A 12,996-nucleotide genomic window follows, 5' to 3' on the forward strand; every position below is an offset into this window, starting at 1 on the left:
TTGCTATAGTGCAATCTTGAAAGCCAAGATTATTATGGGGGAAGGAGAGCAGGGGGAATTGTAAACCCCTTTGCCATGATCTGTCCTTTCCATGCCTTCCTGCCCTAAGCCAGCACTACTTTGAACCTCTTTGCCATGATCTGTTCCCCTTTTGAATCTAACCACTTTTAACGCTCCTTTCAATGAAATCTAACACTAATTCCAGTGAAATCTTCCCTCCACTTTAAAAACTCCTCTCATAGTTAAAATAATAAATTTGGGTACCAATGTGGTATGAGCACATATAAAGGTGCATCAGGAATTCAGCAGATGATTTCTCCCCATCTCATGTCCCTCTCCGTTTTTCTAAAGTTCTACTATATTTCAAGAATGAAATACAATGAGTAACATCGAGAAGTAGTTTTACATTGTGTGATGGGTTCTGTGGCACTTCGTCCCTGAAATGTCTTAGAAATGTGTCGAAATGGGGAAGGACTTGCATCTGATGAGGTCCCAAGAAACACACACAAAAATATATATGTATACACATATACATATTGAGAAGGGGGGGAGGAAAGAAACAGGTATACACACATCTAGACAGAGGAGCATACATAGACATAGATAGAAATAGGTATAGAAACACACACACATATTATAAAGAAAAAGAAACAGAGAAAGTGGGGATAGATATCTGGAGCTTGTTTCCAAAAAGTACCAGTTTTACAGACATTGAAAAAACATGCTTAGGTGATGCATTCTTTTGCTATAAAATGAAATTTTCCAAGCACTATACCAAAGTGAATTGATGCTTTTTGATAGCTTCGATCTGTACATACTGTGTTTTGCGAAAAATAAGACACTGTCTTATATTTATTTTTCCTCAAGAAGACACACTATGGCTTATTTTCAAGGGATGTCTTATTTTTATTAAGTATGATACAACAATCTACCTTTATTCAAATATAGTTTAATCATCGTCTTCTTTGCCGTGAGGACACACAATACGTAAAGCAGAGTGTCCTGCTCCTCACTTAACTGAGGACGGTTTTACTTTTACTTTCCATGTCTCTCTCTATACCTCAGCTTGCAGCATGCACAGAACAATGGGACCTGACAGAGGAAGCCGACCTTGTTGATGGGGCTGCCCACACCTCTCTGGTCTCCTCCGAGATAGCAGCTGTCATGATGGGGCAAATGAGAAGGGCTGCCCATCTTGTTTACCACTCCACATCGGTATGCTGCATAGCCATGCCTATCACTATGTCTTATTTTCCAGGTTATGGCTTATATGGCACAAATGCTTAGAAATCCTCCTATGGCTTATTTTATGGGAAGCATGGTAATAGCCAACAATATGCTACCACTTATAACTACTTTTTTCTTTTTGGATTTGGAATATTTTGGAAACAAAGTCCATTCATAGAGGAGGGGAGAGAGAGATGAGTATGCATACACCACACACATATAGCTATATACACAGGTATCTGGATAGATAGATAGATAGTCCATATATATCAGAGCTATACACATACAACCACATATCTAGATAGATATAGAGATAAATATCCCCCCCACACACACACATATACCTATATATACACACATACATCTATATAGATAACTATAGATAGCTAAATAGCTAGTGAAATAAGTATTCATATATATGCACATAGATCTAGATAGAGATAGATATAGATAAGTATCCACACACACACACACCTAGATAGGAAGATATAGAAATAAGTACTCATACACACACATGATAGACATCCATACACACACACACATACCTAGAAAGATAGACATAGAGATAAGTATTCAAACACACACGATAGATAGATAGATAGATAGATAGATAGATAGACATATATAGCTATATTTATACTGTATCTAGATGGATAGATATAGCGATAAGTATTCAAACACACAGGATAGATTGATAGACATCTATAACTATACTGTATCTAGATAGATAGATATAGAGATAAGTATTCAAACACACAGGATAGATTGATAGACAGACAGACATCTATATCTATACTGTATTGATAGAGAAGTATTCAAACACACATACAATAGACAGATAGATAAACTTCTTTATACTGTATCTCAATAGAGAGATAAGTATTCAAACACACACACAATAGATAGACTTCTATATCAATACTGTATCTAGATAGGTAGAGAGAGAGAGAAGTATTCAAAAAACACAATAGATAGATAGATTTCTATATCTATACTGTATCTAGATAGAGAGACAGATAAGTATTCAAACACACACACACAATTGATAGACTTCTATATCTAGATAGATAGATAGATAGATAGATAGATAGATAGAAGCAGGCATGTCGCGGGGGGGGGGGGGCTCAGGGGGCTTCAGCCCCCCCCCCCCCGAAATTGTCATGGTGGTCCGCGAGAAGGCCTTACTGCTACATTATTTAAACTCTTATGTTTATTCATATCATGATCTGATCACCATGCTCAATATATCCCATATGCATGGGAGTATCGGGTAGACCCTCTTTCACTCGGACTCAGCCCCCCGCAAACCAAACTCAGCCCCCACCCCCACCCCCCGAAACAAAATCCTGGCTACGGGCCTGGATATAAGTATTCAAACATACACACAATAGATAGACAGACTTCTATATTAATACTGTATCTAGATAGACAGAGAGAGAGAGAGATAAGTATTCAAACACACACACAATGGATAGACTTCTATATCTATACTGTATCTAGATAGATAGTGAAAGAGAGAGAAGTATTCAAACACACACAATAGATAGATAGACTTCTATATCTATACTGTATCTAGATAGACAGATAAGTATTCAAACACACAATAGATAGATATAGTCTATATCTGTACTGTATCTAGAGAGAGAGAGAGAAAGTATTCAAACGCACATATGATAGATAAACAGACACACACACACACACAGACAAAGCTAGACAGACTGCTAGAGTTAGGTATTCATAAACACACACACACATCGGGTGGGGAGGGAGATAAGGAAGGGCATCCATGCACATAGGCGCGGATAAGTTCAAGTCCGACTTGGGTTTGGCGGAAGCTAGGGAACTACATCTCCCAGAATTCACCGAAGGAAGGGCCTCCTCCCAGGCGGCGCATCCCAGTCTTCTCTCTCTCTTTTCCTCCCCCCTCCTTCCCGCCCGAGGGAGGCAGCAGGAGGAGGCGAAGGAGGGTCTCGCGTGGGAGAGGCGGCGGCGGCGGCGGCGTTTGCCTGCGCTTCTGGAGCGGCGACTTTGGCGAGGGAGCCTCGCGTCCTGGATGGATGCGCCCAGGATGCGGTGGGGAGGAGGATGCCCGCCCGGAGGATGGGACAGGTACGGAGGGGGGGGGGGTGCGTGGGGTGCGGGGTGGCTGAAAGAAGCGGCCAAGTGGGGCAGGACCTTCTCGGGATGAGCGAGAGCGCTGGATCTGGAAGGCGAGAGTGTCACGCCATCTCACACACCTGCGGCATTGGCATCTCTCCCAAAGTGGTGGTGGTGTTCTTCTTCTTGATGTTGTTGTTCCTACAACTCCAATGATAATGAATTACTACAAGCGACACCCGTGCCTTTCTCCCAACTTGGGGACTCCAGGCTGTTTGCAAAATAACACAAAACAAAGCAGACCCAAGTAAAAACTCAGGCCACGCAAAATAAAAGGGAACAAGAAAGTTAAGATTAAAACATAGCCATTGAAAAGCAAGAGCCCCGATGGACAGAGCAAGCCATTATTTAAAATAATAGAGCCCATTCTCAGTTTAACAGCATCCATGAGAATTGGTACATGCTGGATAAATGAGATTTCTGGTTGCATGAGAGTTACTATTTAAAATTAGCCTAATTAGTACCATACTGAGCCCCTGGTGGCACAATGGGTTGAACCCTTGTGCTGGTAGGACTAAAGGCCAACAGGTCATAGGTTCGAATCCGGGGAGAGCGTGGATGAGCTCCCTCTGTCAGCTCCAGCTCCCCATGTGGGAACATGAGATTAAAATATAGCCATTTAAAAGCAATAGCCCAGATGGACAGAGTAATCCACAAGGATGGTAAAACATCATCACATCCAGTCATCCCCTGGATAACGTCCTAGCAGATGGCCAATTCTCTCACACCAGAAGCAACTTGCAGTTTCTCAAAAAGAAAAAAGGAAGAAGTGCCATATTATACCATACTATAAACTCTATATTGACTTGATGTTACTATTGAAATGCAGTAATTGAAAGCAAATGAAGATAAACTTAATTCCACATAGCATGGTTTTACAGTTTTACTGTATTAAAAATAGCCTTTTATTATAAATCATTCTTTTTTCAAGTTTGCTGTGAGTTTTACGGACTTTTTGGCCATGTTCCAGAAGCATTGTCTCCTGACATTCCACCTGCATCTGTGGCAGGCATCCTCAGAGGTTGGGAGGATTGTTAAAAACTAGGAAAGTAGGGTTTGTACATCTGTGGAATGCCCAGGGTGGCTTGAGGTGTGTATGTTGCAATTGGCCACCTTGATTAGCACTGAAAAGTCTTGCAGCTACCAGTATTATCTGGCTACCAGTATTTCAAAAACTCTAAAATCAGGATAGTAAATAAAGCACAACACTCAGAAAATGGGGAATTCCAGACAGGAATAATCAGGGCCAGTTAACTCCTCCCAATAAAGCATCCCCCAAGGTAGCAACCAGCCAGGCTTTGAAGATACAAGGCTATTAAATGCTAATCAAGGTGGCCAATTGCAGCATTCATACATGCCTCAAGCAGACTAGAGTTCTTTCTTCCACTCTGGACATTCCACTGATATATAAACCCCACTTGCCTAGTTTCCAACAGACCTCACAATCTCTGAAGATGCCTGCCATAGATGCAGGTGAAACATCAGGAGAGAATGCTTCTGGAACATGGTCCTACAGCCTGAAAAACTCACAACAACCCAGGGATTCCACCCATGAAAGCCTTCAACGACATTCTTTTTTCAGTTCTTTTTGCTGGTTGCTTGCGAGTTCTGGTTGTTTAGGTTCCCGTTAAATGAAAGTCTATTGTAATTCCCAAAAGAGATGGATGTGTACACACACATAAATATTTGCATGTGGGTGTGTTCATACATGCACGCATCCACAGACACATATTTTGCAAAGTCTGCAGAGGATTGCGTCCTTCTCCCTCTTTATTGCACAGGGCTTTTCTTTTTTGACTTCCAGAGTTTTCCCACATCTCTTTCCTCTAATTGCACCAGGAAGCTTAGCATCCATTTCTTGGAAGCATCCGTCTTCAAGGCATAATTTCATTGCGAATGCGATTTGTTTTTAATCAGGGCTGGAGATCGGCTTTCAGAGAGTGCTGCTTTCCCTTCTCCTGGGATTATCCGATTTCCACAGGAGAATAAGAGAGATCCTGGATTACTGAGCTACAAGGGATTTGCTGGCTTCTTCCTAATTAGACTCGACATTGGAATGAAAGGGCCAGGCAGTGTGCTCACTTTTTGAGTTTGTCCTTCCCAATGATTCCTGTAGTCTTTGCACTCTCAGAACAGTGACTGTTCTGCCCTTGAGACCTGGAGCAGCAATCTCTATGATTTTCCCCTTCACTCACATAGCGATTTATTCCTCCTGTAATTGGATAGTAGTGTCAAAGGTTGATTAGAATTCCTAATAGATTTTTAGATCAGCGAGCGGATTTCAGCTCTAAGTGCTTGATTAAAACAATCGCATTTGTCGTCTCCCCCTGCACTACAATCTCTGCCACTATGCGCACACGGAGAGACAAAATCGGAATAATGACTCCAGTCTGTATTATGTTTCTGCTACACTTCTCTTTGTCTAATGATGTCTTGGGTTGATGAAGCTATTTCTCCTCCCCTCCTTGCCCTTCCCGGCCCTCCTTTTTGCCTTCACAGATTGAAAAGAAATGCATGTCCAAAGGAATAGGTTTAATTGGGTCGAGGCTGGAAAAGAATCCTGGAAGGAAGAGTGACTGTATGGAGCATAGAAGATTTATTCTCAGTGGCTGAGTAATGGTGAAGTTGTGAACAACCATCTGCTGGATTGTGGGCTTCTTAATGGCAAGTTGTGGCTTCTTGGAGTGGTGCCTCCATGGCACACGTGGATTTAGTGTACTTCACCATGGAGGACAGTCAGACAGATCGATCCCACAGCGTAGACCCAAATTTCCACTCTCCCCCATGTTGGGGGCAACCCAGTGAAAGAGAAAAACAGACTAACCCACTAGATATGGAGGCTGAATATGGTGACGGGCAGAGCAAAGCCACCAGGAGGGGTCTCCAAGAAGACATGGTTGGTCCTCCTCGATCTTCTGCTGGTGCATCATTGCTGATTTCAGAGGTTGAGGTGGTCTGTCATCCCAGCCTCCTACAAGAAAATAAAGTAAAGGACCAAAAGAGAGCCTGCTGCTGTGAATCAGAGACCTCCTTCACATGTGTGGATGAGAACGTCAACAATCTAGACCACAAGAGAAGCTCGGGCCAACAGAGTTGCTGCCATGACCCAGATCTTCATCCCGATCCTTGTGGAGAGATGAGCCTTGAGTGGGCCTACGACCCAGCCTCCTTGGCTTCCGAGGAAGATGACGAGGCTGGCTCAGAAGCTGCTGGTGGCAAGTCCATAGATTATGGATTTGTAAGTGCCATCATCTTCCTGGTTACTGGGATTTTGTTGGTGATCATTTCCTATGTGATTCCCCGGGATGTGACTGTGGACCCCAGCACAGTGGCAGCAAGGGAGATGGAGCGGCTGGAGAATGAGAGTGCCAGAATTGGGGCTCACCTGGACAGGTGTGTCATTGCAGGGCTCTGCCTCTTGACCCTGGGGGGCGTGGTGCTCTCCAGTTTGCTCATGATGTCAATGTGGAAAGGCGAACTCTATAGGAGTCACCGGTTCACGGCTTCCAAAGAATCAGCCAGACTGTATGGCTCTTTCAATTTCCGGGTCAAATCCTCTCCGAATGATAACATGGAGCTGTCATTGGTTGAGGAGGATACACTTGCCATAGATAGTTAGGTGGGCCTTGATGCTCTGAGGTTGTGATAAAATGGGAGCTGGGGGATTTTTTCCTCTTGTTTGGTAAAGCAAATTAAATTTAAAAGAGCTTGTAACATCTGTAAGAACTCTCTTTTCCTAGTACATTAAAATGGAAAATGTGCATTATATAGGGCAAAATGACAAAAAAGGAGAGAATATAAAGTTAATCTGTATTATCAAGTTTTAATTAAGACCTCAGTGAGGGTGCATCTACAATGTAGAATTAATGCAGTTTGACACCACTTCAACTGCCATGACTCTATGCTATGAAATCCTAGGCTTTGTAGTTTGTCATGGCACTAGCACTCTTTGAAAGAGAAGGCTAAAGACCTTGTAAAGCTACAACTCCTAGGATTTCATAGCAATGAGCCATGACAGCTAAATTGGTGTCAAACATCATTAATTCTACAGTGCAGATGCACCATAACAGTGGCTCCCACTAAACTTTTGGAAAACATTCAGTATGTGCCAGTGAAACTGGTGTTGTTCAGGACTAGTCAGTATATACAGTACATGTAGGCATCTGGTTTGATAGGCTCCTTCTTCATCAGTGGGGATAACTGAGAACTTGGAAAATGACATTTAAGAAAAATAAACATAATGGTATTCTGGATCCCAGAGCACTAGCTTGTTACAATTCAGGTATGGATGTGTGCCTTTGCCATATTTTTATAATTTGTCTTCTTAAAACTCACTTTCCAAGTTGGCAGTAGTTAGACCAGAGCACAGAAACAGTAAAAGGGTTACTGGCACCCTTGGGCATCACTCAGTGGGGGGTTAAGACCTGCCACTTTAATTTTCCACCATACAGATTTCATGGTGATATGGGAACTTTATGGGAAATCTAAATCATGGCTCCCCACTGGGAACTTCCATTTCAATTTTCCACAACTCCTTGCAATTTCACTATATTGGGGCATTATGAGAAACTGGTGGTAGAGCCAATAGAACAGGATGGGGACCATATTCAATGAGACACTCACTAGGCTAAAGTGTCTCTGGATAGTACTGAAGGGTAATGGAAGCTGCTAAGACAGGATTAATTGGTAACTTGCATGTGAGAATCAGTAATCTCCAACTGATGACGGAGCAGTGCAGTGCTTTCCAATGGAAGGAAGGTGTCACATCTGCTACAGGTTGCCTTGTATGTAATAATCAAGGGCAAAGATTTTTCAGTGAAGTTAATTATTTATTTATTTATTATTCTATTAAACTATTTATATCCTGTCCCATCTTCTTGGATCTCAGGGTGGTGTAGAAGTACAATCAATTGAAACTGCTTAAAATAACTCAACATTTAAAGCAATCAAATAGAATGAGAGCCAATGTGGTGCAATAGCATTCTAGAGACCAGGGTTTGAATTCCTGCCATGTCATGGAACCCCACTGGGCTTTTTTTTCCCATGTCAGGACAGACTTGAGAAACTGCAAGTCCCTTCTGGTTTGAGAGAATTGGCTGTTTTCAAGGCCATTGCCCAGGGGATGCCTGAATGTTTTTTGATGTTTTACTATCCTTGTGGGAGGCTCCTCTCATGTTCCCACATGGGGAGCTGGAGCTGACAAAAGGAGCTCATCTGTGTTCTCCCCAGATTCGAACCTCTGACCTGTTGGTCTTCAGGGTGTAACCCACTGCGCCACCAGGGGCTCCACCCCACTGGGTGACTTAGGGCAAATCACATTCTCTTTGCCTCGGAGGAAAGCAAAGGCAAATCTTGCTGAAAAAAATCTTGTGACAGGTTTGCATTAGGGTTGTCATAGGTTAGAGATTATTTGAAGATACACAAAAATAGAACAACAAAAAAAACTATAGTAAACAAAGAATTTTATACAATTTATTGAAAGAGTTTTGAACCAGGTAGTTAGGCACTTTTGCGGGGGGGGGGGGTTGATTTGACCCCAAAAGCATTAATAAAAAGCCATATTTTCACTTGGTGTTGAAATGAAGTCAAAGTTGACTTCCCGTGGACCTCTAAAGGAAGGGCATTCCCCAAACTGGATGCCAGCCCCCAGAAAGTCTATGCAAATTCGTACTCCAGAAGCAGCATAACACTTGAGCTGATGTGTGAGATTGTTCTTTCCTGGGGGTGTCGTTCGCATATAACAAATGATGAGCCTGCCTTTCTGCTTGACCCAATGTGCTTAGCATTGCATCTTATGCCTCAAGAGAACTTATCTGCCTTCAAGTCATTTCTGACTTTTGGCCACTCAAGGCAAAGCTATTGCAGAGTTTTCTGGCAAGATTTGTTCAGAGGGGGTTTGCCTTTGCCTTCCTCGGAGGCTGGGAGAGTGTGATGTGCCTAAGGTCACCCCATGTGTTTCAATGGCCAAGAGGGGATCTGAATGCTCATCTCTAGAGTCCTAATCAAATGCAGAAATCTGTATACTATGCTGGCACTGCCTCAAAGGAATTATTATGGTCTGATACTGCTCATATCTAGGCAGAGTTGTGCTAGCATTCCTGTTGTATGGTAAATATTCCCTGTGGCATTTCACAAAGGTCTAACTGAAGCTCCATTATTTGTCATTTTCCAGCTCTTCATATAAACACCAGTAATACTCTGTCACTCTAAAAAAAAAACAAAAAACCCATGAACTCTTAGAAAAATAATGGCAAATTATTAGGTTGATCATGTGACAGTTTCTTAAGGGACACCAGTAAACACCAGGATCAAATATCAGGATTGGCATCTAAGAACTATAAATGTAGGAGTGTTAAATTTGAGTGACTTTTGTAGTTCCATTTTTCCAGGTTGTATTTTTTCTTCCTTTATACCCTCATTAATCTGTGTTGAATTTTGAACTTTTTAAAGGTACACTAATGGATTCATTGAATACATTTATAGCCTACACTGTCCTTAAAGGCTTTGAGAGGTCAAAGAACATGATATAAGGGCTCTAGGACAGTTGGCTTGGGAAATGAACACTGCCACCTGAACTATTATTCTTAGTTAAATTTGGAGGAAGACACCATCTTTTTGGCTACAAGGGCTACATATCATGTGAAAAGCCAAGGGGCAGCAGGTATGTCTCAAATACACACTCCATGAACTCAAGCCATTGGAACTGCATATTTGGAAGAAAGAAGATGGACGCTCTTATTTAACCCTAGGAAATAGGAGAAGAACTTGTCAATCATTCTGGTTCACTTGATGGAGAGCAGAGAACAGGGTGTGCTGCTTTTCGGCTTTACAATGGGAGCCAAGTGTTCTTTCAGATAGGGACAGGTAAAACAAGCTCTATGTGACTTCTATGGTCAGTGGATGGTGCTGGGTTGTCATTTCATTTTTTTTCCTAGAGTGTGTTGGGTAGCTTTCCAGTGGTCCTTGGTCCTCAAGTTCTAGTGTTGGCCTCCAATCCATGCACTTCCTTAGCCTCAGGAGTACTACACCATGACTGGAATTCTCCATTGCCACAAATTGTAGATATCTGCTGGAAGTAGGGTTGCCAGATTGAAAACTTGAAGAGGCCCCTGCACTTTTCCCAATTATGGAGAAGACAGAATTATAGAAGAGGTTTCCTGTTACATGGTTGCATGACAAGCAGCACCTAGGGCACCATCTATACAGTCATGTAAAATCCAGATTATCTACTTTGAACTGGATTATATGGCAGTGTAGACTCAGATGATCTGGATTTTGTTTAGATGAGGCCTAGAATGCCTTCTATATAAGCATGAAAGGTGCCATCTCCAGTTTTTACTCTGAAAACAATACCAAAGTGACGCCAAGTTAGAGGTATACAGCCCCATATGGAATAGCAACATCACACACAACATAGGAATGGGCATGTTCTAATACCAAGAATCATAGAATTGGAAGACACTACAAGGGTCATCTTGTCCAGCCTCCATGCAGAAACGCACAATCAAAGCAGCTGTCAAAACTGCACAATCCACCATTATGTGCATGCACACATGCTCTGTGATTCAACATGCATAATGCACTTGTGCCGCTATCATCTGAGCACAACTATTGTGCAATGTCAAAATAATTCCAGAGCACAACATATGCCTGTCTGTCTGTTTCTTTACAAACCATTCCCTAGCTTCTCTTGACAGCACCTCTTCAAGATACTGAACACTGGGTTTTGGCATTTCTCTGGAACATATGAGTCCCAGTTGCCCTGAGCATACTTTTGAGAAGATAACCCAGAGCTCAGAAGTGTTACTTTTTCTGAGACTACAGTCCCTCAAATATCTCAGAATGGCCACTGGGAAATTTGGGGAAATGTAGCCTTAAAAGGTAGCTTTTCTGAGCTCAGTCACTCATGAACTGAAGTTTTAAGTTATTTCTGGACACTAAAACCTCAGGCAAGGAAGGAAGACGTGCAGCTTTATGGAGAACTTGCACTCTGTCAAACATGCACGACTGTGAAACAGCCATTGCATTGGGAACCCCAAATGAAATTTACATTGAATACACAATGTGAAGCCAAACTTCATTTTTACTCTTGAGGAAACCTGTAGGGAGTGAGGGGAAAACTTATTTTGGTGCATTTGGAAATGGTTTTTTCCCCATATGCAGGTGTGAGAAGAATTTAAAGGGAAATATACTAAGAATTGGGAAGATTTAAGATTTCCTTACCCATTCATAATGCAAAAAAAGGAATGATAATTATCTACCTATCTCAAGGGACATGTAAAGTAATCCTAATTATCCCTCAAAATATCCTGAACAGATCTTTTGAAGATTGCTTGCTATGCAAATAGGTCTTATCTTTCTGATTATTTGCATGTTCTAAATGGAAGGTAGGCACTATATCAGTGGTTCCCAACCTTTTTTTTTTTTTTTGGTTTTTTTTGGCCAGGGATCATTTTGGCCAGGGACCACTCTCCAACATTAGTACCAAAAGTTTTTGGCCAACTTTACATTCAGTTTGGGGTACTGATTCTGAACATTGCATTGGATAAACAACATCAGCTCTAGTTGCGGATGCATAACACATGCCATGCAGTAGTCACCATCTTCTTGCCCACAGAAAACCATATTTAATAAGCTTTGACACTATAAGAGGGTATCACAAGAACCGTCTCTCATTGCAACGGTGTAGTAATGGTGAGGCCTCAGACCATATTTTAGTTCTTGTGGACCACTGGTGGTCCACAGACCACAGGTTGGGAACCACTTCTCTATATACTCCTCCAGTTCTTTACTTCATCCTCAACATTTTGGTAGCAAGACTTGACATATCTATTTCCTCACCAGACTAAGGGTGCAGCTACTCTAGAGAATTAATGCAGTTTGACACCACTCGAATTGCCATGACTCAGTGTTATAAAATCCTGGAAACTGTAGTTTGGCAAGGCATTAAACTCTTTGGCAGAAAAGGCTAAATACCTTTAAAAGCCAACTCACGGGGTCCCATAGCACTGAGCCATGGAATTTAAAGTGGCTTCAGTCTGCATTTATTTTACAGTGTAGATGCAGCCATAGAATTCCATACAATTTGCCATCTGGTCTTTCCTTAACACTTACGTTATAGGATTCCAGATTACCAATAGTTAAGAGTGTCATGCTAGAGTGGAGTTTTAATGTATTTTAATATTTGATGGTTTTAATGATGCTTAATTGCCGTTTAATTTTTGTATTTATGTTTTAATGCATTTACATTGTTTTAAATTTGCATTGTTTATATTTATTGTTAGTTGCCTTGAGTCCCTATTTCAGGAGAAAGGTTGGATCAAAATAAAGTAAATAAAAATAAAAAGGCTGTGGCTTCAGAAGCCTGTATCCGAATGTCTTGTCTGCCACAAAACTTATGTTGTATCAGTCATTTTCTCTCACCCTAACTTTCCTCACAAGGTTATGGCAAAGTCAAATAGGGGATCATATACTCTGAAATCTCCAAAGGAAACTCAAGTTGCCTCCTCAAACTTATTTATGAATTAAATATGTCTCTACCTATCTTTCCACCAATAGGCATATGAAGCTCGCTTGTATATCTGATCCTTATAACAACTCTATGTAGTAGAG

At 41.6% G+C, this 12,996-nt stretch overlaps 1 protein-coding gene across 1 annotated transcript; it reads left to right on the forward strand.

Moving 5' to 3' along the window:
- The first annotated feature begins 3,150 nt into the window (after positions 1-3,150).
- TMEM74 (transmembrane protein 74) lies at positions 3,151-12,730 on the forward strand. The gene is made up of 2 exons (XM_060775777.2): positions 3,151-3,336; positions 5,884-12,730. The coding sequence occupies exon 2, from the start codon at positions 6,080-6,082 to the stop codon at positions 7,001-7,003; it is 924 nt and encodes a 307-aa protein (XP_060631760.2). The 5' UTR covers positions 3,151-3,336; positions 5,884-6,079; the 3' UTR covers positions 7,004-12,730.
- Positions 12,731-12,996: the final 266 nt, after the last annotated feature.

Source organism: Anolis sagrei, chromosome 4 (assembly GCF_037176765.1).
Source record: "Anolis sagrei isolate rAnoSag1 chromosome 4, rAnoSag1.mat, whole genome shotgun sequence".
NCBI lineage: Eukaryota > Metazoa > Chordata > Lepidosauria > Squamata > Dactyloidae > Anolis > Anolis sagrei.

Excerpts from the sequence above, each read along its gene's own strand:
- TMEM74 (XM_060775777.2), top strand. The coding sequence starts at position 6,080 with ATGGCACACGTGGATTTAGTGTACTTCACCATGGAGGACAGTCAGACA.